This window comes from Balearica regulorum, chromosome W, assembly GCF_011004875.1.
Source record: "Balearica regulorum gibbericeps isolate bBalReg1 chromosome W, bBalReg1.pri, whole genome shotgun sequence".
Lineage (NCBI taxonomy): Eukaryota > Metazoa > Chordata > Aves > Gruiformes > Gruidae > Balearica > Balearica regulorum.
Genome location: NC_046219.1, coordinates 3762093 through 3786581, shown reverse-complemented (window position 1 = coordinate 3786581; position 24489 = coordinate 3762093). Strand labels below are relative to the sequence as shown.

The 24489-nt window shown below is 54.1% G+C and overlaps 2 protein-coding genes, 1 long non-coding RNA gene and 1 pseudogene across 3 annotated transcripts in view; 2 read left to right on the top strand and 2 right to left on the bottom strand.

Moving 5' to 3' along the window:
• The window catches only part of LOC142599342 (uncharacterized), a 739733-nt gene that overhangs the window by 112704 nt on the left and 602540 nt on the right, over nucleotides 1-24489 (bottom strand).
• On the bottom strand, nucleotides 186-4764 carry LOC142599286 (galactose-1-phosphate uridylyltransferase-like; annotated as a pseudogene).
• On the top strand, nucleotides 4835-7183 carry LOC104630324 (sigma non-opioid intracellular receptor 1). Its single transcript, XM_075739127.1, has 4 exons — nucleotides 4835-4994; nucleotides 5805-6005; nucleotides 6544-6636; nucleotides 6957-7183. Exons 1-4 carry the CDS (start codon nucleotides 4835-4837, stop codon nucleotides 7181-7183), a joined length of 681 nt encoding a protein of 226 aa, XP_075595242.1.
• LOC142599255 (uncharacterized) overlaps nucleotides 21136-24489 on the top strand; it is a 32905-nt gene continuing 29551 nt past the window's right edge. Inside the window, exon 1 of the long non-coding RNA XR_012832885.1 lies at nucleotides 21136-21456. This is a non-coding gene — a long non-coding RNA (uncharacterized LOC142599255). The remainder of the gene's footprint in view (nucleotides 21457-24489) is intronic.

The following is a 24489-nucleotide window of genomic DNA, read 5'->3' as shown; positions in this document are numbered from 1 at the left end:
AAAAGAGGCAACGCAGAGACAGGGACAGCAGCAAGCGGCATGGAGCTGCTGGCACATTCCCTGCAGCCCCCAGTGTTATCCTCCCCCAGCAGCTGGGAGTCCCCACCAGAGCCCCCAAACCTCCCACCCAGGGCCAAGAGTCACCAGGTCACAGGCAGAGGCACTTTGCTTCCATGTTTTATTGGCTAGAGGGGCTGTGACCCTCCACGGGGCAGGCAGCAGTCCCAGTCCCACCAGTAAGACTGGACTGGGAAGGAGAGCGAGCCCTTTAGTGGTGGTAGGAGCATGCTGCAGAGGCCAGAAGACACAGCCTGGGATAGGGAAGGAGACAGAGTGCACAGTGATGCATCGGGATTAGGACTGGGGTACCTGAACAGGCAAAACCAGTCCCCAAGCCAGGACTAGCTGCAACAAAGCTCAGGAGAAGCTGGGAGACCTGAGGGCTCACAAGTGACACAAGTTCCCAGGCCTCAGCTCTCACCACCCCCAGCTGACTCCTCTCCCTGACCTCACCCAGCAGAGCCAAGGGCTGGCTCCACTGCTCCCTGTCACAACATCTCCTTGGCCCTCTGCTTGTAGTGTGCCGAGGGGCAGCCAGCAGCCAGTCCTGGGGACGGTCCCGGCATAGGTCCCCATGGCTCCCTACCGCCCCCCTCCAGCTGCACTCACCTGCTCTGGGGTGAGGTCCCACTGTGCCTGCACCAGCATCTCATAGCCCACCATGAACTTGTGGATGGTGACAGAGCAGAGCAGAGGGAGGTAGTAGTGGGCATGGAGCTGCCAGTGCCCACAATCCTCCTCCAGGTAGGGGCCCGTGGGGGCTGCTGCTGGGAATGCAGTTGCTGCGTGAGCCCCAGGGAGGGGATGAGGATGCAGATGAGAGGGTCTTGAGGGTCACCTGGCCGTACCACTCACTGTGCCAGCCCATCGAGTAGGGGAAGGAGACTTCCAAGAGGTTGTCCTATTTCATGAGCAGCCTCTGCATGATGGAGGCCAGGCCTGCAGGGGAGTGCTGGGGAGTCACACCCCAAGCTGGTCAGCCCCCACTGAGGGCAGGCAGCACGCCTGGCTGGGGGAGGGGGTCACCCTCGGCACCCCTCCCTGAGTGGACATCGGTGACAGGCAAGAGGGATGCACTGGCCAGTCCCCCCCATCCATGCAGACAGCCTGAGCAACACAGCAGGAGAAGCCCCCATTGCTAATCAGCCAGCACCCCAAAATTATGGGGTACCACATCCTTCATCACCCCAAAAAGAATGACAGTCCCCCCACCAGTACAGCCTGCACCTGGATGCACAGCTCCTGCCCTGGCATAACAGAGGTGCCTGTCCACCCCAAGCCAAACCTGGTAGCCCTGCACCCCAGGGAGGACACGGACCCTCTGGCACCAGTGAGGCTGTTGCAGAGCTGCCTCCTAATGAAGGCAGAGCCCAAAGGACATGGGACAGGGGCTGGCATGGTGCGGAGCCACTCACCATCCATCTCACCCTCACAGAAGTCCTGGAGGCAGTTGATGTGGCAGCAGGGCAGCAGCAGGATCTGGAAGGGCCAGGTGGCCCAGTAGGTCACCACAACCAGTCAGTCCACATTCTCCATCACCAGCCGCTCCTGTGAGACACTGTGCTCAATGGGGACATGCACAGCCCTGATGCCCCAGGGGTGGGTGCTCCCAGGGGCCCTGCTTTTGGGGGCTGGGGTGCCTACCCCAGCACACATCCAGTTCCCAGGGAAGAGATGACAGCCGCGTCCTCACCTTCCGGCAAGCCTCCTGCTCAGTGTACTCCAGCACCATGGGCATGCTATGCTGGCTCAGGTGCTGCTGCTAGGTCTGGTCCTCCAGGTGCGTCTCATTCGGGAGGAAGCTGCTGGCACAGCCGTGCTGCCCATCTGCAGGTCCATGCTGCCACCAGGCAGAGTCTGACATGTGGCAGCTGCAAGGGATGGTCTCCAGGAGAGGAGGTGACAGGACATGTATGGGGGGATCCTCACTGCAGAAAGCTTTGGGACCAGGGGGGTGATTCCTGTTCAGATCTACCACCTGGATTTGTTGTTGTAGAGTCACCCACAGGGACTCGCAGTTAAGCCAGGTCACAGGTAGGACAGCCTCACCTGGCAGTGAGGGTGTGGGTTGGAGCAGCCCATCATCACTCTCTTGTTCTCAAAGATCTGCGGAGGAAGAGGCGCAGCCAGCAGGTCCAAGTCCCAGGTTGCTGTGGTGTCCCTGGTGCACCAGAAAAGCGGAGCCTTGCACCTGCCTGGAAAAGCTAAGGGGGGCACAAGGTGGAGGTGGGGGACTCACACGCAGCTGGGAGGGTCCCAACCCCAGGTGCTGTCAGAGCACCCAGCCCCAGCCTCTCACCTCTGCCTGAGCCCCCTGGGACAGAGAGAGAAGGGCGGTCCCCACCAGCCCAAGACCTGCACCCAGACGTAGGAGGCACCCAGCTTTGCCAACGGCTCTGCCCACGCATCAGTGATGGCCCAGATCTCTGCCAGGGACAAGAGGGGCAGTGTCAGGTCTGACCAGGGGTGGAAGCACATCTTGCTGCAGAGGAAACACACGTGGCTGGGGCTGCGGGGCATCCTCAGGGACCTCTGTAGCCCTGCTGGGTCACAGAGGGCGTCATGGTTTAACCCGGCAGGCAGCTAAAACAACCACACAGCCGCCCCCTCCCACGCAGTAGGATGGGGGAGACAATCAAAAAGAAAAAGGAAAAACTTGTGGGTTGAGATAAAGACAGTTTAATAGGACAGAAAAGGGGAAGAGAATAATAATAATGATAAAAGAATATACAAAACAAGTGATGAACAGCACAATTCTCACCACCCACTGACTGATTGCCAGCTAGTTCCCAAGCCGCGGCTCCACCCCTCGGCCAACTCCCCCAGTTATATACTGAGCATGATGTCATAAGGTATGGAATATCTCTTTGGCCAGTTTGGGTCAGCTGTCCTGGCTGCGTCCCCTCCCAGCTTCTTGGGCGCCCCCCACCTTCTTGTTGGCAGGCCAGCATGAGAAGATGAAGAGTCCTTGATTGCTTGGCAACAACTAAAACATTAGTGTGTTATTGTCACCGAAATCCAGGAATAAACCTCGTAACACCAATGTAGTGTTAAAAGGCAGGCATTCTTTATTGCAGCGCTGGATGCACAGGGGATAGCTCCACCCAACGTGCGTGCCAGGTGATCACCAACACACAGGTTATGTAGGATCAAAACATACATATTCATCGTTTTTCTCAGAAAAGGCAGTCCTATGATAATCATTTCTTGGAATCCATTTCCATATTCTCCTCCCCATCACCCATGCTCAGTGATTTGAGTCGGTGGTCCTCAAGGGTCTCTGGTGGTCGTCAGTGGTCTTGCACCCGTGTCCGCTGGATGACCCTCTTCTTGTGGGCATGCGCAGTATCCTTGTTGTAGGTGCACCTGTCCATAGCAACTTACTTCATAAGATTAATATCTCCAAACCTATTGTTCAGTTTGGTAGGGACTGTACATGGAACAGAGCAGCATTGTACCTTGCCATGGTCAGTTAGCTTCATTACCTATTACCTTGGTTACAAACTAATTATCTCAACCTGATTCTATAGTTTCTGTTTCACGGCCCCTATCCTACGGTTACATTATCAACGTTATTCTCATCCTAAATCCAAAGCATAGTACTATACCAGCTGCTAGCAAGAAAATTTAACTCTATCCCAGCCGAAACCAGAACAGAGGGACAGGGGAAGCTGAACAGAGATGAGACCCCCAAAATAGAGCAGGCATGCACAGAACAGGCACTGCAAGGAGGGGTGCAGGGTCAGTCCTGCTTCATCCCACAGGTCCCAGCTGACATCACAGCCTAGACCCCCTGGAGCTGTGAGGGTACTCACCACACCCCCCAGGCTGCTGCCACTTGAAACAAGGGGTGATCGCTGTCACCTGGGGAAGGACAGAGAGCAGGGAGGGAGGGGACCAGGGCAGCACCCATGCCCCTACAGCCTCCCCCCAGGACCTGAGCCTGGGGGTCCCTGGAAGCCTGCTCTCCCCTCAGAAGTTACCAGGCTCGGGAGCATCGGGCTGCAGCGCGGGGAAGTCATTTGGGAAGACAAAGCTGCCTTCGTACTGGAGGTTCACCCAGATGGGGTCAGGGAGGACAGGGCAGCAGGGAAAGCTGGGTGCCTGGGTCCCTGGCAGTACCTCGCCATTGGCCCGGGTGGCCACACGGCAGAAGGGATTGTTGGGGTCCCAGCAGGGCACGTCCTTGAGGACGGCTTCTCCAGATGCCCCTGCCAGGGACGCTTCCTCCGGTGGGCCGACACCAGCACCCAGTCATCCCGCAGCGGGTTGTAACGAGCATGCTGGCGCTCTGTGGGGAGAGAGGAGCGGGGCGTCAGGGCGGGAGGGACACGGAAAGCAGACTCTCTCGGGCCGGGCACCCCCCACCCACCATGCCTCCTCCTCGGGTAACCCTGCAAGAGGGCCTACACTCCATTTTATGCCCCCCCCCCCCCCCAGCTTCACCCCTTCCTCCCTGTCCCAGTCGGGGCAGGAAGAGTCCCCGCAGCCCTCGCTTCCCAGGGCGCGGCTGGGCTCTGCCGGGGGTCCGGAAGGAGGCAGCCCCGGCCATACCGCTGGCGTGGAAGCGGCCGCCCCCCACTTCCTCCTCCCCCGCCAGCGGCTCTATGCCGCGACCGTCCCGAAAGCCCTGGCGACAGCACTAACATCGCTCAGCGAGACCGGCCCCTTACAATAGCCGCAAGGCCGCCCGCGGCCGGGCATGGCGTGGCCGCGGCGGGGGCGGTCCCGTTCCCCGTCCCGGTGCCGGCGGGGCGGAGCAGCGGCGGGCGGCATGGGGGCGGTGGGCCGGCGGGCGCTGCGGCAGGCGCTGCGGGCCGGGCTGGTGCTGGGCGCGCTGGTGCTGGTGCTGCAGGGGCTGCGGGGCTGGCAGACCTCCAAGCAGTACGAGTTCACGCCCGCCGAGATCGCCCAGCTCGCCCGGCACCACGCAGGTACGCGCCGCCCGTGGGGACGGGGCCTGCGGGGGGAACGGGACCGAGGAGGGATGGGGACGGAGACCGGGAAGCAGAACCGGGGACGAGGAGATGGGGTAGCGGCCTGGGTTGGGTAAGGGACTCATAGCAGGGACGCGGGATCGAGGAGGTTCTGGTACAGGGGGGCTGGGATCACGGGGGGAATTGGACTGGGGTCAGGGAGGGGCCGAGGTGCTGGAACTGGGGCAGCAGGACCGGTACCAGGAAGGGATCAGTAATGGGGAACTGGGATGGGGGACTGGGGTAGGGTAATGGGACTGGAATGAAGGAGGGATGAGGACTGGGGCAGCAGCATCACACAGCCCTGTTGGGGCTGAACCAGGGGTTAAGGTGGCTCCCTCGGTGCTGGGGCTGGGCCAGGTTGGGGAACCAAGCCCCAGGTGGGTTAGGGGCAGAACCAACCCCCCAACTAGGGCTGGAGGGGAGGGCCGGCCTCATAGGGCACAGGGTGCACGGTCACAGCCGAGGGGCTGCATGTCACCATGGCAGGGTCACTATCACCTTGTTTAGGTCCCCCATATAGCCCAGCACCTGGAGTGGGCTGTAGGGATGGAATGCTCGGTGCTGCACATCTTCCATCACCATCCAGGCAGGCAGTGGGGCTGGGTCTGCAGCCACGAGGACGGAAGGCTGGAGAAAGGAGACATCTCCCCTAGGGAGATCCCTCAAAGGACATGCTGGGACCCTGTGGCTGGGGAGGGGATTCGAGGGGGGGGGCAGCAGGGCTTGCTCCATGCCAGGGACTCACGGGGACCCCGGGTGCAGCAGGGCTGGACCATGAGCTGGCTTTCTCCAACATCATCGTGGAGCTACGGAAGAAGCACCCAGGCCACATCCTGCCAGATGAGGACCTGCAGTGGGTGTTCGTGAATGCAGGCGGGTGGATGGGCTCCATGTGCCTCCTGCATGTCTCGCTCACCGAGTATGTGCTGCTCTTCGGGACAGCCATCGACACTGGGGGCCACTCAGGTAAGCAGGGGACAGGGCTGGCAGGTGGGAGGGTTTCTCTGAGCTCTTTCCATCCTGCTCATTCAGGTCTGGCTGCCCCAGCCATTGCGTGCCCAGGGCAGGGAGCCTGCTGCTCTGCTTCTGGATGGAAAGCACGATGCTGGAAAACACCCTCCGTGTGGGGACCAGCCCCCGCAGTGTTCTGCAGTGCCTGCAGGTCCCAGTGTGTGCTGTGCTATGCCATGCCATGCCGCACAGCCAGGACTCCACATCCAGCTGGCAGGTGGTGGTGGGCATCACACCTTCCAGCGCTTCATCAGGAAGCAAATGCCAAACATGCTGGAAACAATGGAGCTTAAGGACACTGAGAAGCCCAGGCTGTTGGGATGTGGCTGGTCACACAGGCAGCCTGGGTACCAGACCCAGCCACACTCCTTGGTGTATTGAGGCCCCAGGGCTGGCATCCTTCCCCCTGGAGGGCTGCTCTGTGGCTCAGACCTGGGCTCCTGAGCCATCCCTGGCAGGATGCGCTGAGCCAATTCTGTCTGTCCTCCCGCAGGTCGGTACTGGGCAGATATCTCTGACACCATCATCTCGGGAACCTTCCGGCAGTGGAAGGAGGGGACCACCAGAAGTGAGATCTACTATCCAGGTAAGCACAGCAGCCATGGCGCCCTGCAGGCTGTGTCCACATCCTGGGACATGATCGCTCTGTGGGCTGGTCCTCCACTGTCGCAGAGTCTCTTCCTTCCAGCTGGCAGAAGCCAAGAGCTCAGGGTGGGGCAGCTTGTGTCCCCTGGGGCACACCCCAGCATCTCAGTGGATGCCAGTAAGAGAAAAGTGAGCAAGACTGAAGAGGGGTTGGGGTGCGCAGACCGGGCTGCTCAGCCCTGCAGGTCCCAGTCCCACTCATCTCTTTGGGAACGATGTAGGGCAGCTGCTGGGAGCTGTGCTGGTCATGTGTGTTGGCAGGGGACACCATCGTACACCAGGCGGGAGAGGCCACGTCAGTGCAGTGGAGCGCAGGCACCTGGATGGTGGAGTACGGCCGGGGCTTCATCCCCTCCACACTTGCCTTCACCCTGGCTGACACCCTCTTCAGCACTCAGGACTTTGTCACCCTCTTTTACACTCTGCGCATCTATGCCAAGGGCCTGTTCCTGGAAGCCAATGCCTTTTTCAGCACCTTGGGCTGCTGAGCCCGGCTCACCGAGGTGCCCTGCTGGGCACAGCTGGCTCCACTCCTCCCAGCCTTCCTCCCCTTTCCTCCTCCTCCTCCCCAGGTCCAGAGTCTAGCAGAGGCAGCAGGAGACCCCCTGTGCCTCCCCCCAATTGCTCTGTCCTTCCCCATGGGCCAGCTGGGTGCCAGGACAGAGGGATGGTGGCAGTCACCACAATGCAGACCACCAGTTCTCTTTACTACCTGCCTGTCCCCCCTTTTGAGCAGAGCCATGTCCTTTTCCATCCCCCAGGGCTGGAGTCGCCTTGTGGAGTACGAATACCTCTGTGTGCCCCCAGCCTGCAGTGGGAGAGGGGCTGGGGCTGGCTGTCCCCAGGCTCCACGAAATTTCTGCAGCTCCTGAGACATCAGGAGGAGGACGCTGGCATGAGCCAGGCTGCACCTTGTCCCTCGGGGCAGGGTGCACAAGGTGAGCTGGGCCAGAGCACCCACTGTAAAGCTCAGCTGAGAGGTTCCCCATCTCCCTGGCAGGCTGCCAGGTCTGTGGGCAGTGCAGAGCACTGTGTCCAGCTGGCAGCATCTCCTGTGACTCTGTCCCCACTGACATGGGTTGGCAGCACACAGTGTCCCCCTGGCACAGGGCAGGATCTGCACTGGGACCCCCCCAACAGTGAGGGGATGCCTAGCCTCTGTGCTGGAGGTCTATCCTGGTCCCCTGCATGTCATTTGCCCCAGGGGATGGCTGGGGCTGGAAGAGGGTCCTTTTGCCCACTGTCCCCTTCCCTGCAGTCTCCCCCAAGGGAGAGAGCCACCATCTGTCACCTTAACCAAGAGCCTGTTCTGTGTGGCCTTTGGCCTATGCACATACCTAGTGTCTGCGGGTGCCCAAACCTCTGTACTATCCCAGGACGGGATCTCACCCCTCGAAACACTTACTCTGGTTGTGAGACCCCCTGGTGATGGCCACTCTCCTTGGCTCCCAGTGCGGGGTCCTGGCCACTGAGGGAGCACTGTGGTTCCCCGGCTGAGCCTGACTGCGGATCCTGTTCACAGCTCTGTGGCCAGACCCAGGTGGGCTTGCTGCAGGGCTTTCGCCTCCATGCTGCTGCCAAACTAACGTGTGTGTCCCCAGCCACCAGGTCTGTAGCATGTCTCTCTTCCCGCAATCTGGACTGTCCCCATCCCACCAACTGGCAGCCCCGCACACGGGCTACTTCTTAATTTGCCACCCAAAAAGAGATGTCAGTAATAAAATTGTTCATCCCACTTGCTTGGATCCCCAGTTGAGTCTGTGGAGCGTGCTGAGCCCCTGCCATGGGGAACAGCACTGGATCCAGCCTGTTCTGGGCTCAGCAGGGATCCTGCTGGCAGCTGGGTACAGATAGGTATCCCCAGGCAACTGGCATCATCTCTGCCCAGGCTCCTGGGAGCCAGGGGGTGAGGTGCTGGGCAGGATCAAGCCCGTCTCAGCTCCCAGGGACCGTCGGGTGATGGTGCTGTTACCCTTCTCTCCACTGCAGTTGCTAGGGACTGAAAGCCTGGGCTGGTGCCAGAGCCCTGCCTCCACAGGGAACCCAGGAGTCCGAGGGGCTCCGTCCTTTTGGGGGATGGTGCCAATGCTGGGCATGTGGCCCTGGGGGTGGATGGACCCAGGCCTAGTGGGTTGGTGGTCCTTGAGAGGTTTACACAGATACATGCACACAGACACACACCTCCCGGTGTGAGAAGGGCACAGGAGGGAATCACAAGATCTATAGGCTCTGTGTGTGTATGTGTGTGTGTGCATGCTGGCAGGCAGATCACATGCACTTGTGTGTATAGGTGCAAATAGGATGGTTTTGGTGTGTGTCTTGACAGGGCAGTTGGGCATGTGTAGGTGTGTGCTTGCATATAAGTAGAACAGTTTGCAAGTGAGTGTAGGCAGGACAGGTGGGGAGTGTGTGCACATGTGTGTGCACACGTGTTTATATAGGTAGAACAATTGGGCATCTGTCCATATGGTCAGAACAATTGCACACGTGTGAGTGCTTGGGCACATATGCATAGGACATTTGTGTATGTGCATGTCTGTAGGGAGGAGAATCGTGTGCATGTGTGTGTACACACACATGTGTGGGCACACCGTGCCCATTCCCTGGGGTTTAGCAGGGCCCTGTCAAGGAACACAAGCAATCTCACGCTGGCCTGCACGGGAAGATGCTAACACAGCAGCTCATATCGATACCACTCCACTTACAGCAAAGGCTGTGTAATGAAAATCTGATGGGCACACTGGTGGGAGTAAATAAGTATGCCATTAAAATGAGAAAATCAAAGCTCTGTACAGGTCTTTTCTCTTGCCCATCAATTTATTATGGAAATATTGCTGCTAAATAACATTAGTGTGAACAATCTCAGCAGTGTTTTCCATAGCACTCATCAATAACTCCATCACAGGTGGGGGGATCCCCCTCCAGCCTGGCCATGTCCCTGTCTGGACTAAGGGCTGCACTGGGGGTACCTTTCTTACCATCCCTGGCCATGTTGTCCCAAAAGTGGGATCGTTTACCCGGTGTGCAGTACACCAATATACACACAGAGCAGAGATATTTTATTTATTTCATGTCTGCACAGAGATGGGTGCTAGGTGGTAATTCCACAAAGCTAGCACACTACACACAGAATCTGCCACCTATTTATCTTGTTACAGGATTAGAGAAACCCGCCTAAATTTATGCTAATTGGTTATTAATTACTGCATCATCTACTATTGGTCAAGCATCTTTAAATTAGCAGGCATGCTCCTTGAGGGGGTGTGTGGGGTGTAACTTGCATAGTCCTTTAATTGTGTAGGTGGTGGTAAACCTGCCCCCCACCACCAGCCACCTTTCCCATCCCCTGGTTACTGGCGATTTTTGTTGACTTCAGGCCTCTCTGGCAATCACCCAGCTCTGGGTGCCTTCTGGGGCAGGATGTTTCCTCTTTATCAGTTTTCCAGCTCTCCTTCAAGGATACTCTTTAGCAAAGCATGCTTTTTATCAGTCCTTTGGCTCGTCTTCAAAGATATAGTTGTCAGCAAAGCAAGTAGTGCAATTAACCCTAAATTAAACAGTGTCTAAGCACCAACCCAAACACATTTCTGTCCCTGTAAAGTGGAAAATTCTACTTTATGGATATCAGCCATGCTGGGATGTGCCCGGCAGAGAAACCCAGCAGCATGTGGTGACTTGGGCAAGTACCACCAAGAGTGAGCTGGGCTGGGACTCAGGAGCCCTGGCTGCTTTGCTGCAGTGGGAGGAGATATCCCCATCTCAGTGCTGAGCAGGGACAGTGCCAGGCATGCAAGGGTCCCAAAAAGCAGCCCTTCCCTTCAGGGTGGGCGTTTGCAGCCTCTTACAGAGCAGGTAAGTGTCCCCAGTGACCAGCAGACAAGGGATAGGTCCTGGACACAGCGTGTCCCACAGGCTTTTGCTGTCTCTGCCCCTTCCTCCCCAGTCCTCCTCTCCAAGATCCATCTATGCTCATGTCCATGCTGGACAGACCCAGCTCCCTGTGGCTTGTTATCATTTGGTTCATGTGGAGAAACTGAGACATGAGATGGGAACTCATCCACAGTCACCCAGCTCCAGCACAGCCCCTGTGCCAGGGCCAGGGCTCACACTCAAGTTGCCACTCTCCCCGTTGGCTGCCCACACACAGGCGTCCAGCACCCTCTGAGGTGCCCATGGGTGGCAGGGACATCCCTACGGGGCCTGATGATGTGACCAGGACACAGATCTGCACCCTTTGGTACCCAGAGACCAGGTGGGACCCCAGGCCACCTCAAAGGACACCAGAGCCCTGCGAGGTGGCCAGAGATGGACAAGGTGCCATGGGCACCTGCATTGCGAGTTCAGCTCTGTCCCAGCCCCAGCTGAAGCAACCATGAGCAGCAGCTCCTCGGAACCATCGCCAGGACAAATGCACATCGCTGCCCACCTTCCTCCTGCAGCTCGCATGGACCTGTGTACCTTCAGGTTCCTTAGATATTCTCGAACCTGATCTTCTCCTACAGTGGGCGGTTCTGCATTCTCCCAGTCCCTGCCTTTGCCTTCTCTGACCTGGGCAGTGTGGCTAGAGCCCTTGCTGGTGAAGACTGAGGCAAAACAGTTGTTGAGCACCTCAGCCTTCACCATATCCTGGGTAACCAGGTCTCCCATTTCCTTCCAGAGAGGGCCCACATTTTCCCTCGTCTTCCTTTTATCACTGACGTACCTATAGAAGTTTTTCTTGTTGCCCTTGATGTCCCTGGCCAGATTTAATTTTGTCAGGGCTTTGCCTTTCCTAACCTGATCCCTGGCTGCTTGGACAGTTTCTCTGTATTCCTCCCAGGCTACCTGCCCTTGCTTCCAGCCTCTGTAGGCTTCCTTTTTGTATTTGACTTTGTCCGGGAGGTCCTTGTTCATCCATGGAGGCCTCCTGGTGGTTTTGCCTGAATCCTCTTTGTATCTATCTGTGCTGCCTCCACTGCAGCCATTGATAGCCATTTGTCCGGGGGATTTCTCTTTCTCTCCAGCTAAGAGCGTCAGCAGACCCCGGTGATGCAAAGATGCCAAGTGGGAGGGTGGAGGGGACACAGCCCTGCTCGCTGCCCTGGGGAGAGCCTCAGGACAGAAACACTTCATGATACGTGTGCAGAGCCTCAGAGCTGCTGCTTGTCACTGTGGAAGCTTTAGGGAGGAACTGAGTCGTGCTGGGCTGGGTCCTTTGGTGATCATGCCCAGGGTGATGGGACATGCTGCACCCCATGCAGACCTCGGTGCTGCCACTAGCCAGCCTGGTCATGTTCCCCTATCCCTGGGTGCCATGTTGACCCCAGCACCCCAACCCCTCTGCCCTGGAGGAGGGGAACTTCCCTCAGTGCCTGGGTTCCTGCTGGGCCATGGAGAATTCCCATCACCATCACCATGTCTGACTCATCCCACCCAGCCCAGCCTTCATCTCTGGCTCTTTCCTCACCTCACTGTGCAGGGGATGGAGCACAGCCCAGTGCAGAAAGTGCCAGCACCCTGAATTGCAATGCACCTGTACCAGGAGGAGAGGCTGGAGCCCTGTGCAATGGGGACCTATGGAATGAGTCCTGGGGGGCAGCTGGCCCTGTGGGTCCCTCTGAAATGGGGCTGAGTCATATCTTCCCAGGGGCAACTCAGGAGGATCATCAGCCAGCCACCGACAAACTGATGCTTGGAGGGCTGGCAAGTGCCAGAAGGTCCCTACCCTTGCTGCCGTGAGATGGGATGAGCCAGGGCAAGCTACAGCTGTCCAGCCCTGAAATGGGATGGCCGACAGCTGCTTTATATCCTGTGCAAAAATAAACAGCGCCCAGGGGCCTTGCAGGGTCAGGAGCTGCCCTGCTCTCTCAGGAATGGGGTAATTTTTCCAGGAGAGCTTCTTGGTGAGGGTGCTGTGCCATGCTGGGTGCCACCAGCAGCCCCGGGGCAGGTGTGAGGAGCCAGGGGGTCACCAGCACCGTGGCAGGAATGAGGGGCAGTTTCTCTAGAGATGCTCGTGGGGAAGCCAGAAAGCCCAGAAGAGGCATCTTTTCCTGGCAAAGAGGTGTGGCAAAGGCAGCAGAGGTTCAGCAGAAGCTGTGGAGCCCGAGAGCAAAGCCAGCTCCCACTGCAGCTGTGGCCAGCAGCTGTTTCTGCAAGATGCTCCAGGGAAAGGGCAGGACTCAGCTCAAACTGGGCTGTGAAAAGCGCTGCCCCTGGCCCCTGTGGCACACAGAGCCAGCGGCCCTTGGCACCCAGAACTCCTGTCACCCCATGCCACCAACACCCAGCGCAGCAGCATGAGGTCTGTGACAAGCTGCCCTGGCTGTGGGATGGGGCCAAAGCCACTGTCCCTTGTGTCCCGGTGTTGCAGGATGCTGCTGCTGCTCATCCTCCAGGCACCCATGCAAGCTCTGCAGCTGCCCCAGCTAAAAAAGCCCGGGAAAGAGGAGGTGCCTCCTTTCCCTCCTGCTAAAGCTGCCTCCATAGAAAAAAGGAGTCAGGAAAAAACTGGCAGGCAGGCAGAGGGAGAGTATGGGGACAGTGTGGGGATGCTGCCAGCAGGGGAAGCCCTGTGCTTCACCACAAGCCCTGGCCCACTTGGGACAGTGAGGTGCTGTAGGTGCAGCAGCGAGGCCAGGATGCTACATGCTCACCCTGGCTCACATCCTTGTCCAATGTCTGGAGATGCACTTGATGGTACCCCAGTGCCTCAGTTTACCCTGCTGCAAGCAGGGACACAGGGCAAGCCAGCAGCACTGAGTGCCTCCAGTGACAGAGATGCATGGCCTCATCCTGCCCATGCCAGGCAGGGCCCAGGGCTCTGGGAGCCTGTTTGGGGGTCCAGGCCATGTTGCAGTCTGACCCCTCCAACCATGGTCCGGGCACACACAGCACCCCTCAAGAGGACCCCTCGGTGGCCCCAGCCTGTGGGCAGGTTTCAGGCCCCAGCTTGGGGTGCGCTGCAGTGACCCCACAGCTCTTGCAGATGGACGTCAGGGATCAGCGCTTGCAGCTTGTCTGAAATGCCCTTTTGTGCCCGCACACAGGTTGACAGTGCAGGTACACACACACCCCCCCCTCTCCCAAACACACACACGTGCATGCATCTGCCTGTGCACACAGCGCACATCCCCACTTCTCCCAACACAGTGAATAAGGGAAACTAATTAGTGTAGAACAATTTTAAAAAAAACAGAATATAACTTGGCAACACTTGAGTCAGGCCCCACAAACTCAGGCTTCGCCTGTCTCATGCTCCAGTACGAAAGAAAACAATTAGTAAAATAGTTGGAATGCAGAAACAGGATAAGAGAAGCCGTAAATTAGGGAATAGTCCTTGGGTATGAACTAGAAAAAAGACACAAAGTTTGAGGCAACCTGATAAAGGGAGGCCCAATATGCCAACAAGCCTGGGACCATCTGGGCAGGACGGATAACAAGGTTGCTGAGCTTGCAAAACGGAGATAATGAAGAAGAGGTCACCCAACTCTGTACACTGAAGAAGAGGAGAAAGAGGAAGATTTGAGGAGGACGACCCCTGACGACCACCTGAAAAAGGAACTGCGCAGGCGTATCAGGACATTAGCATATATTCAGGAGTTCCCGGAATAATAATGAATATGTATTAAATGTATCAGAAACCTAATGAATATGTAAACTCTTTTGTAATATAAATCACATACAATTTGTTTCTCGTTGAGACGCACATTTGTGGAAACATCCCGGTGCGACTCCCAGCGCTGCAATAAAGGATACCTGCTTAATAGTCACATTGGCTATTGAGTGAATTTTTTTGATTCAGATTGGCACCCCAGATGGGACCCTCTCTGCCCGGCTGCAGGACCCATTGAGATTGGGACTCTCTTGGGTACCCCCGGGGATTTCTCCGGAGAGACTCCTCTCCTCAATCGGATCACTGCGGGGACAGACAAGGACCATCTATTGAAAGGTATTCTTTAAAATATTTTGCTTTTTTTTTTTTTTTTTTTTTAGTAACTGTCTGGAGGTACTGGTTGTTTAGGAGTTTAACAGTTACAGTTTCAAGAAGTTTTTTTGTTTTGTTTTTTTTTTTTCTTTCTCAAGTATAACTTGAGGTGTTTGAATTTGTGTGTGTGAGACGTACAATCTCTTACGAAGCAAGTGTGGAGTCCGGATCCGTGGTTCTGTTATCCCGCGAGGGAAACAGCTGGAGAAGGACGAAGTGAATGATTAATGATACCCTTGTGGGTAATTATTTAGATTAATAGTAGCATTGACATGTAAGTTTGGATGTCCTTTATTGCCGTGTTAAAAGACTAACTAAAAATCTGAATGATGCAGCCCCTGAAGTAGAATTGTTGATAAATGTGGGAATCAGAATATTGCTTTTGACACCCTAAAAATATTGAGAATCAATAATTATTTTTGAATGTTTATGGTATAAACAGAGATTGTGAATTCAATCTGGGACAGACATAGAGTGTGCTAAGTGTAAAGTGTGAACCCCTTGAGAAAAAGGAGTGTGCTACCGAAATAGTAAAGATTGTTTGTGGTTGGCGAGATAGTAAAATGGGAAGTAATCAGAGCGGAGAAGTTTTGAAAAAAGAGTCCGTTAGGATGCATACTGAGACATTGGAAAGAAATACGAGGTTCGCCAGGAGGTGTGACAGATAAGAAAACTCTGACAAAATATTGTAATCAGTGGTGACCCTTGTATAAGTTGGATGATGGGGAAAAGTGGCCCTTTAATGGAACTTTGAACTATAATACCTTATTGCAACTAATGTTGTTTTTAAGGAGGGAAGGAAGTTAGAAAAGAACAACGAGAAAACGAAAGAGCGGAGACAGGCAGGGAGAGACAGGGAAAGAGAGGGTAACCTGAGAGCTGCACTGCAGGGAGCGTCAGCAAGGAGTAACTTCAGGGGAGGACGGCAATACTATGGGGGAAGAGGTGGGGCCCCTCCAGCACAAAATACCAGTAATACCTTAGGAGATCATCAGCGTGCCTATCGTAAAGAATTGGGACATTGAAAATGGGATTGTCAGAAATTTAAGGACCGTTTTAGGGGTCCTATGCCTATCACTCCAGAGGTTCTGGAGGAGGCACGATACAATCAAGAAGCAGCTCCCTTTCCACGTCAGTTCCCCTTAACTAAGTCCTGAAGGGGACCGGGGGAAACCTCCCCAGCAGAACCCCTGGTTACAGTAGAGCTGGGAAAAAGGAAAATAGATTTTCTTGTAGATACTGGGGCGACTTATTCTGTTAAATACTTGTCAAAGAACATTGAGTGATGATACAGTAAACATTGTGAGTGCCACAGGGAAAGTGGAACAGCGTGCCTTTTTCCATCCTTTAAATTTTAAGCTCGGAAAACAAAGGGTAACTCACCAATTTTTATATATGCCTGAATGTCCTATACCACTCTTGGGACGGCACCTATTGAGTAAATTGGAAATGCAGATCACCTTTAAAGATGGGAAAGTTCAATTATTAATCCCTGAATCTAAAGCCATTGAGGCAAGAGTTTTTATGTTGCAGGAACAACCTAAGACTAACAAAGGAATTCCCGAGGAGGTGGAGAATATAGTGACACCTTTGACATGGGCTGATGAGGTCCCGGGTAGATCCAGAAGAGCGGAACCTGTAAGAATTATCCTTAAACCTGGAACAAATCCGGTAAGACAAAAATAATACCCATTAAAAATAGAGGCCAAAAAGAAATTAAAAAGGTTAATACTCAACTTTATAGAATATGGGTTGCTCATATAATGCGAATCAGAATTTAATACCCCAATTTTACCGGTGAAGAAACCGGATGGGAAAAATTATCGGCTAGTACAGGATTTAAGAGCAATAAATAAGATTGTAGATGATTTGCACCCAGTGGTTACGAACCCCTATACATTATTAACTCAATTGAAAAATGACCAAATTTGGTTTACCGTACTGGACCTAAAGGATGCTTTTTTCTGTCTGCCCTTGGCAGTAGAAAGTCAGAAGCTGTTTGCTTTTGAATGGGAAAATCCTGAAACAGGCAGAAAAGCACAATTAACTTGGACGGTGTTACCTCAAGGATTTAAGAATAGCCCTAGTATCTTTGGGAACCAGTTGGCCCGAGAACTCGAAACATGGACTCCTCCATCTCAGACAGGGACTTTATTACAATATGTGGATGATTTACTAGTGGCTACAACTACTAAGGAGGACTGTGCCCAATGGACAGTGAGCTTGTTAAATTTTCTGGGATTGAGTGGATACAAAATTTCCCAGCAAAAGGCCCAAGTGATTCAGCAACAAGTCACTTACCTTGGATTTGAGATCTCAGGAGGACAAAGAGAACTCGGTAAAGGTCGAAAAGAAGCTATTTGCCGCACGCCATTGCCGGGAACAGCGAAAGAACTTAGGACCTTTTTAGGTATGACAGGATGGTGCAGATTATGGATCTATAATTATGGACTCTTAGTGAAACCCCTGTATCAATTACTAAAAGATAATCAGTTAAAGTTGACCTGGACGGGAGAAGCAAAAAGAGCCTTTGAACAACTGAAAACAGAACTGATGAGAGCAGCGGCCCTAGGTCTTCCTGACGTGTCTAAACCCTTCTGGCTATTTTCTCATGAGAGGCAAGGAATAGCCTTAGGGGTGCTGGCTCAGCAACTAGGCCCTTATAAAAGAGCAGTAGCTTACTTTTCCAAGCAATTGGATGAAGTAAGCAGAGGGTGGCCTGGATGTCTACGAGCAGTAGCTGCAGTTATCCTGAATGTACAGGAAGCACGCAAATTTACAATGGGCCAGAAAATTACGGTAATGGTGTCTCATATGGTTTCAGCCGTGTTAGAACAAAAAGGAGGACATTGGCTTTCCTCCTCTAGATTTCTGAAATACCAAGCAATACTAGTGGAACAAGATGATATAACTATAGTCACCACTAACATTGTGAACCCAGCTTCTTTCCTTAGCGGGGAAATCTCGGAGCCGGTGGTCCATGACTGTTTAAAAACGATGGAAGCGGTATATTCCAGCCGCCTCGATCTAAAAGAGGAGCCGCTCCACGATGCCGAGGACTCCTGTTATACAGACGGAAGCAGCTTTGTGAAACACGGAGAACGCCAAGCAGGGTATGCTGTGACCACTACCCAAAAGGTAATAGAAGCAAAATCATTACCTGCAGGGACATCAGCACAAAAGGCTGAAATCATTGCCCTAACCTGAGCGTTAGAGCTGGCAAGAGGGAAGAAGATTAATGTCTGGACAGACTCAAAGTATGCCTTTGGAGTTGAACATGCCCATGGTGCTATCTGGAAGGAAAGAGGACTTCTCACTGCTCAAGGAAAATATATTAAACATGCAAAAGAAATTATAAAATTACTAGAAGCCGTAAATCTTCCAGAAAAAGTAGCTATTATGCATTGTAAAGGGCACCAAAAAGGTAACACCGACCAAGAGATTGGCAATAAATTGGCAGACTCAGAGGCTAGAAAGGCAGCAGAAAAAGGTAAAGTGATGGCAGCCTTAATTCCGGACGGTAAACTTCAAATTCCAAATTCTGATTTAGAGCCAGATAAATACTCTAAAGAAGATAAAAAAAATTTAATCAATGATTTAGAAGGTAACAAAGGAAAAGATGGATGGTTTTATGTTCCAGATGGACGAATAATAGTACCCTCTAATTTATTATGGAAATTAGTTTTAGATGAACATAAGAAAATACATTGGGGTACAGATGCTTTATATAAACAATTAAACCAGAAACTAGTAAGTCGAAATTTGTACACCACTGTGAAACAAGTAACCCAAAGGTGTGAAATTTGTTTAAAGAATAACCCGAATACCTCAAACAAAATTCAGATGGGTGTAATAGAAAAATAGTAGTCCGAAGCAACATTGGCAAATAGACTTTTCCGAATGCCCCAGAAAAGGGGGATACAGATATGTGTTGGTGTTAACGGATACCCTCTCAGGCTGGCCAAAGGTGTTTCCCTGTAAAACCAACAAGGCTAGAGAAATAACAAAAACATTAACATAAAATGATTGTTGGATCTACACCCAGATGCCTAAATATTCTGGCCACGGAATATCCTTAATAGGAGTTCCACTTCCATCTAATGTCTTCTGGACAAATCCGGTTTATTGGGCCAACACCACCCTTAGAAAAGATTCCCAATCCAAATGGAACAAGGAATGGAAGGTAGATGTGATAGCAAATTATACCTCGAGTAATAGCTGTTTGGTAAGTTCAGGAAAGGGCACCTTTGTAGGAGAATATTCAAAATGTAACAAGTCCCTTTCTTTAAATATGACATTGATTGATCCTGTTTTTCAAAGGTTGAACTATACTGGACTCCCGGTCCCATTAGGAACGGGATGGTATTGGCTATGTGGTACATTGGCTATGAAGATATTGCCCCTAGGATGGAAAGGAGCTTGTACTCTTGGAGCTTTAGTTCCTAACATTACTATCGTTGACAAACTATACCCACAGGATGAAAGAATAACAACTTCCCTCAAAAGGATAAAGAAAACTCATAATGCTATAGCGGATAGGTTTACTAAGTTCCATAGTTTTGTAAGGTGGTTTCTCCCATGGCTAGGGGTAAGTGAACTAGAAAAAACTATAGTGAACATTTCAGCAGTAATAGAAAACATTGAGAACAAAACCATTGATGCAATACAGGCCTTGCAAATTGAACTAACTAGTCTGTCAAAAGAAGTGATTCAAAACCGAATGGCCCTTGATTTATTATTAGCTTCACAAGGTGGTGTTTGTGCAACCATAAATATAAGCTGTTGTATGTACATAGACCAAAGCGATAGAATCTCCACAGATTTAGACGAAATCCGTAGACAAAGCGAAATATTGCATAAAATAACTAAAGACAATACCTCATGGGGTTTTGAAGAAATTTGGCACAAGGTAACTTCCTGGCTACCTAATTCGACCTGGCTCCGGCAGCTATTTGGTTTTGTCCTGCTTATAGGACTGATGATAATCCTGACTTGTATATTAATACAATGTGCATTTTGGTGTAGTAGGCGAACTTCAGGAGAATATGAGAACTGGAAACGAATTAGCGTAGAACAATTTAAAAAAAACAGAATATAACTTGGCAACACTTGAGTCAGGCCCCACAAACTCAGGCTTCGCCTGTCTCATGCTCCAGTACGAAAGAAAACAATTAGTAAAATAGTTGGAATGCAGAAACAGGATAAGAGAAGCCGTAAATTAGGGAATAGTCCTTGGGTATGAACTAGAAAAAAGACACAAAGTTTGAGGCAACCTGATAAAGGGAGGCCCAACATGCCAACAAGCCTGGGACCATCTGGGCAGGACGGATAACAAGGTTGCTGAGCTTGCAAAACGGAGATAATGAAGAAGAGGTCACCCAACTGTGTACACTGAAGAAGAAGAAAAAGAGGAAGATTTGAGGAGGACGACCCCTGACGACCACCTGAGAAAGAAACTGCGCAGGCGTATCAGGACATTAGCATATATTCAGGAGTTCCTGGAATAATAATGAATATGTATTAAATTTATCGGAAACCTAATGAATATGTAAACTCCTTTGTAATATAAATCACATACAATTTGTTTCTCGTCGAGACGCACATTCGTGGAAATATCCCGGTGCGACTCCCAGCGCTGCAATAAAGGATACCTGCTTAATAGTCACATTGGCTATTGAGTGAATTTTTTTGGATTCAACAGACTGCACACACCTACAGGTGAGCACACAAAACACACACACAGAGCTGCTGGCGTACACATATAAGCACTTATTGTTGTCCCCAACAGTGTACACACACACACTCAGCCCCTCCGACAGTGCACAGGGCTGCATGTATGCATGTGCACACAAATGGCTCTGCACAACGTATGCACATCCTCCACTTCCCCAGGGTGTGCACACACCTTAAACACAGTGTGCACACATACATGCATGCAGGGCACGATCCCAGTCAGTGTGCACAAGCTCCCCTGCACACATACGTGCAATGCACTCACCTATCCCAGTGTGCACAAATGGATGCATGCTCAGACACTCTGAATGCACACATGCGGTGCTCACCCAGTGAGTGCACACATACACATGCAAGCACAGTCCCACTGTGCACACGTGCGTGCACGCGCACACACACACGCAATGCACTACCTTCTCTCAGCACACACAGGTATCTATCTATACATACACAGACTCTCTGTATATGTGTGCAAGGGGTGCAGCACCCACTTACATATGCGTGCATACTCTCTTGCACACACACCCCTATACACTCCACCGGCCGGCTCTCGGCGGGCCGGTCCCGGACGATCCCCCGGGGCTGCCGCAAGCCCGGCCCTCCCCGGATGACTCCCTTGACGTGCGCTAGCAAATGGGAGCGGGGAGGGGTGTTGCTGCCTGCCACTTGTTGGGGAAAAAAAAAAAAAAAGGAAGAAAGAGAGAAAGAGAGAGAGAGAGAAAGAAAGAAAGAAAGAAAGAAAGAAAGAAAGAAAGAAAGAAAGAAAGAAAGAAAGAAAGAAAGAAAGAAAGAAAGAAAGAAAGAAAGAAAGAAAGAAAGAAAGAAAGAAAGAAAGAAAGAAAGAAAGAAAGAAAGAAAGAAAGAAAAGAGGGGAAAATCTCACCCACCCTCATCTGCTGCGGAATAAAAGAAATATCGGCGGGCGCGGCGTCATGTGAGCGGCAGCCCGGCACCGGGCGGAGCAGCCGGCCGTGCCCCCCGGGACGGCGGGGCGAGCCCCGGGCGGTGCTCGAAGCCGGCAGCATGGTGGAAAATCCCAGCCTGGCGGCCAAACCCGCCCTGGTGAGGGCCGGCGCGGCCGCACCGCGACGGGACGGAGCGGAGGGGCCCCGGTAGCGCGGGGGTGCACGGTGGGAGCGGGGTGGGTGCACTCCCGATCGGACAGGGAGCGGGATGGGGGTCCCCGATGGGAACGGGAGAGGGGTGCCGGGAGGACAGGGCGTCCGGTGGGACCGAGGGGGGATCTCCGAAGGGACCAGGATTGGGTCCCCGGCAGGGCCGAGGCGGGGGGGGGGGTCGGTAGGAGATGGCTTCCGGTGGGACCAAGGAGGACGGTACCCAGTAGGACAGGGTCCCCGCTGGGACCGTCGAGGCGAAGGTCTCCGGTGGTACCAGAGAGGAGATCCCCAGTAAGACGCGGTCCCCGGCGGGAGCGGGGGCGGAGGGTCCCAGCAGGACACGGTTTCTATGGGACCGAGGAGGGAGGCTCCCCGCAACACAGGGACGGGAATCCCCGGTCGGACCTGTCCCCGGTGAGAGCGGGGAGGGCGTCCCCCGGAGGAGGAGGGATGAGGTCCCGGAGGGCCGGGTCCCCGGTAGGGCAGAGTGCCGAGTGGGAGCGGGGAGGGTGCCGGATGGTCCCGGCGGAGGAGGCAGCCACTCCGGCAGTGGGTGCCGCGCCCGGTGCGGCGGCGGCTCCGCAGTCAACTTTTGGGCAGGGCCCCCGGGAGGGGAGAACTGGTGGGCTGGGGGGTGCTTCCTCCCCTCCCTCCTCCTCCTCCGGCGACGGCACTGAGGCCGGGGGCGGCGGGGGGGATGCGCCTGGCGGCGATGGAGAGTCTGCAGCGGCAGCAGGCGGCCTGCCTGGCCCGCGGACCTTACGACGCTCCCCGACGGCCCCCGACCACCCTAAATGGGACCCCCCATTCCCCCTCCGCTTCCCCCAAACCACATCCCAGGCAAGCACAGTCAGTGCACCCCAGACAGCACCCCTGTCCTGGAGCCCCATCCTGCCCCAAATGGGTACCCCCGAATGTTCCTCACTGCCAACAGACATCTTTCTTTGCTCCCCATCTCCCTGCCACCAAGCCCCATCCTACCCCTGCCTCATGTACCCCACCTCCCCAGTGTCCCCTATGCCTATCCCCAGGCCCTGCAGCATGACTGGGTGCCCAGTGTCCAGGCACCTCCCTCTGCCTGCCCTGACCCATGCAGACTCCATCCCCGGTGCTTTCCATGACAGGTAAAATGGGGTGACCTCTGTCCACAGAGGTTTTGCAGAGATGGACAAGGGCGAGGGCTCTGGTGTGTGGTCACCCCAAGGAGCTGGCAGGCCGTGGAGCTGAGCTCCCCTGTGTCTCTGTAAGGGCCGGGGAGTATTACAGCTGGTCGATGCTGCTCATTGATTTCCTACATTGGCTGGAGGGAGCAGCGCATCAACCCCATCACCTCGCTCCTGATGGGCATAGGGGGCCCGATGTGCCATGGAGATCTGGCGGGGGGACAGGGCTCCCAGGACTCATATATAGGCTGGAGGAAAGGCCTCTGCATATTTAATAACTTGCCCCTGTGTGTGTGGATCCCATCCCTGCTGGGTCATGGAAGCCTTGGTTCACACACAGCTGCTCAGTGCATGAGTGTGAGAGTGGATTGCACAGCACCAGGTCGGGTTTGCACTCCCTATGTGCTTGGCTTCATCGTGGAGGGAAAGAGGAGTGATGCTGGTGGCAGGGAGGATGTGGCAAACAGACGGAGCAGGCAGTTGGTCCCTGTGCAGCTGGTGTGTAGCATTTTAGGATGGTACTGTTCAGGGGACAGTGGGATGAGGGGACTTACCAGCTCATCCACAGTGTCTCTGGCAGGAGGGGATGGGGACAGCAGCAAGGACACTGCCCTTTCTGTTTGGAGATTGCCCTTTCTGGTTGTTTGGAAGGGCCAGAGCCCTCCTCCCTGGACACCTGCCTGGGATGCTGCCAGTGCCAGATGCTGCTTCAAAAGCAACCCGGGGAGGGTTGGGGTGGGTGAGCTGCATAGGCCAAATAGCTCATTGGGGAAGTGTTACATTACACCCTGCTGCGCAAAAAAAAGGCTGACTGTCCAGTTCCTGGGGTCAGCCAGGAGGTGGGAAGTGGCATCTCCCTCCCAGGCCTGGGAAGGCTTTACAGAAAGCCTCATCCTTCAGCCTTGTGCCCTGCCACTGGCTGGGGCTGCCCATGCTCCCTTTGCAGGGCAGGAGTGAAGCAGTGCGGTGTGAATACCAGGGAGACGGATTGCAGGGGAGATCAGGGCAGTGGGATAAATCCTGCTGCAGCTTCCATGGGTGAGAACTGACTCCTTGCTTGTTTCCTCTCTTTTTTCTCCAACCCTGATTGGAAAGGCAATGAGTCCCTGCTCCAGAGACACCCACACATGGGTTTCCCACCAGGTGGCATGTCCCAGCCATCCCAGGGGACAGTGGGATGTTCCTTTTGTTCAGTGCCCCCTGGGTGCGCAGGGACAAGGGGACCGATTGCCTTGGGGTGGCTTTATGGGATGAGACTGGGAGAGTGTTACTGGGACCAGCCCTGTCCTGCCTTTGCTTGGTGCTGTCCTGTATGAGGTGACAGTTTGGAGCAGGCTGCAGCGCCAGCTTGTCTTGGGGTCTGCAGGGTGGCTGTCACTCCTGTCCCTCCCCTGTGATCATCTGGGAGGGGACATATCCCTTCCTGGGAGGGACTTTTGTGCTGTCCCCATTCCTCCCCAGGCTGCAGAGCCATGCCTCTCCCAGCCTGGGGAACAGCTTCTCCACTCTTGGCAGGGGCTGAGTGGGGAGGATGGCCGTGCTCCAGCTTTCAGAGGTTTCCCAGGGACTGGACTGCAATGCTGTGGGGCACGGACGGTGGCAGGTACCTGCTTGCAAGCTGCCGGGGCACCAGCAGTGTGGGCATGGGAGTCCTGGAGCTGGGGAGAGACACCACAGCAACCAGAGCTATGTCTCCCACTGGGACCCCCTGCTCAAAGCTTCCACGTCCCAACACGGCACCACTGGCATCACCCGGGATGGGTGTCAGGGTTTGTCTTTGCTGTCATCCTCCTGGGCAGGGGGGACAGCTAAGT

Excerpts from the sequence above, each read along its gene's own strand:
- LOC104630324 (XM_075739127.1), top strand. The coding sequence starts at position 4,835 with ATGGGGGCGGTGGGCCGGCGGGCGCTGCGGCAGGCGCTGCGGGCCGGG. Across the intron at positions 6,006-6,543 it reads CGACACTGGGGGCCACTCAG|GTCGGTACTGGGCAGATATC; the intron begins GTAAGCAGGGGA and ends GTCCTCCCGCAG. Across the intron at positions 6,637-6,956 it reads AAGTGAGATCTACTATCCAG|GGGACACCATCGTACACCAG; the intron begins GTAAGCACAGCA and ends GTGTGTTGGCAG.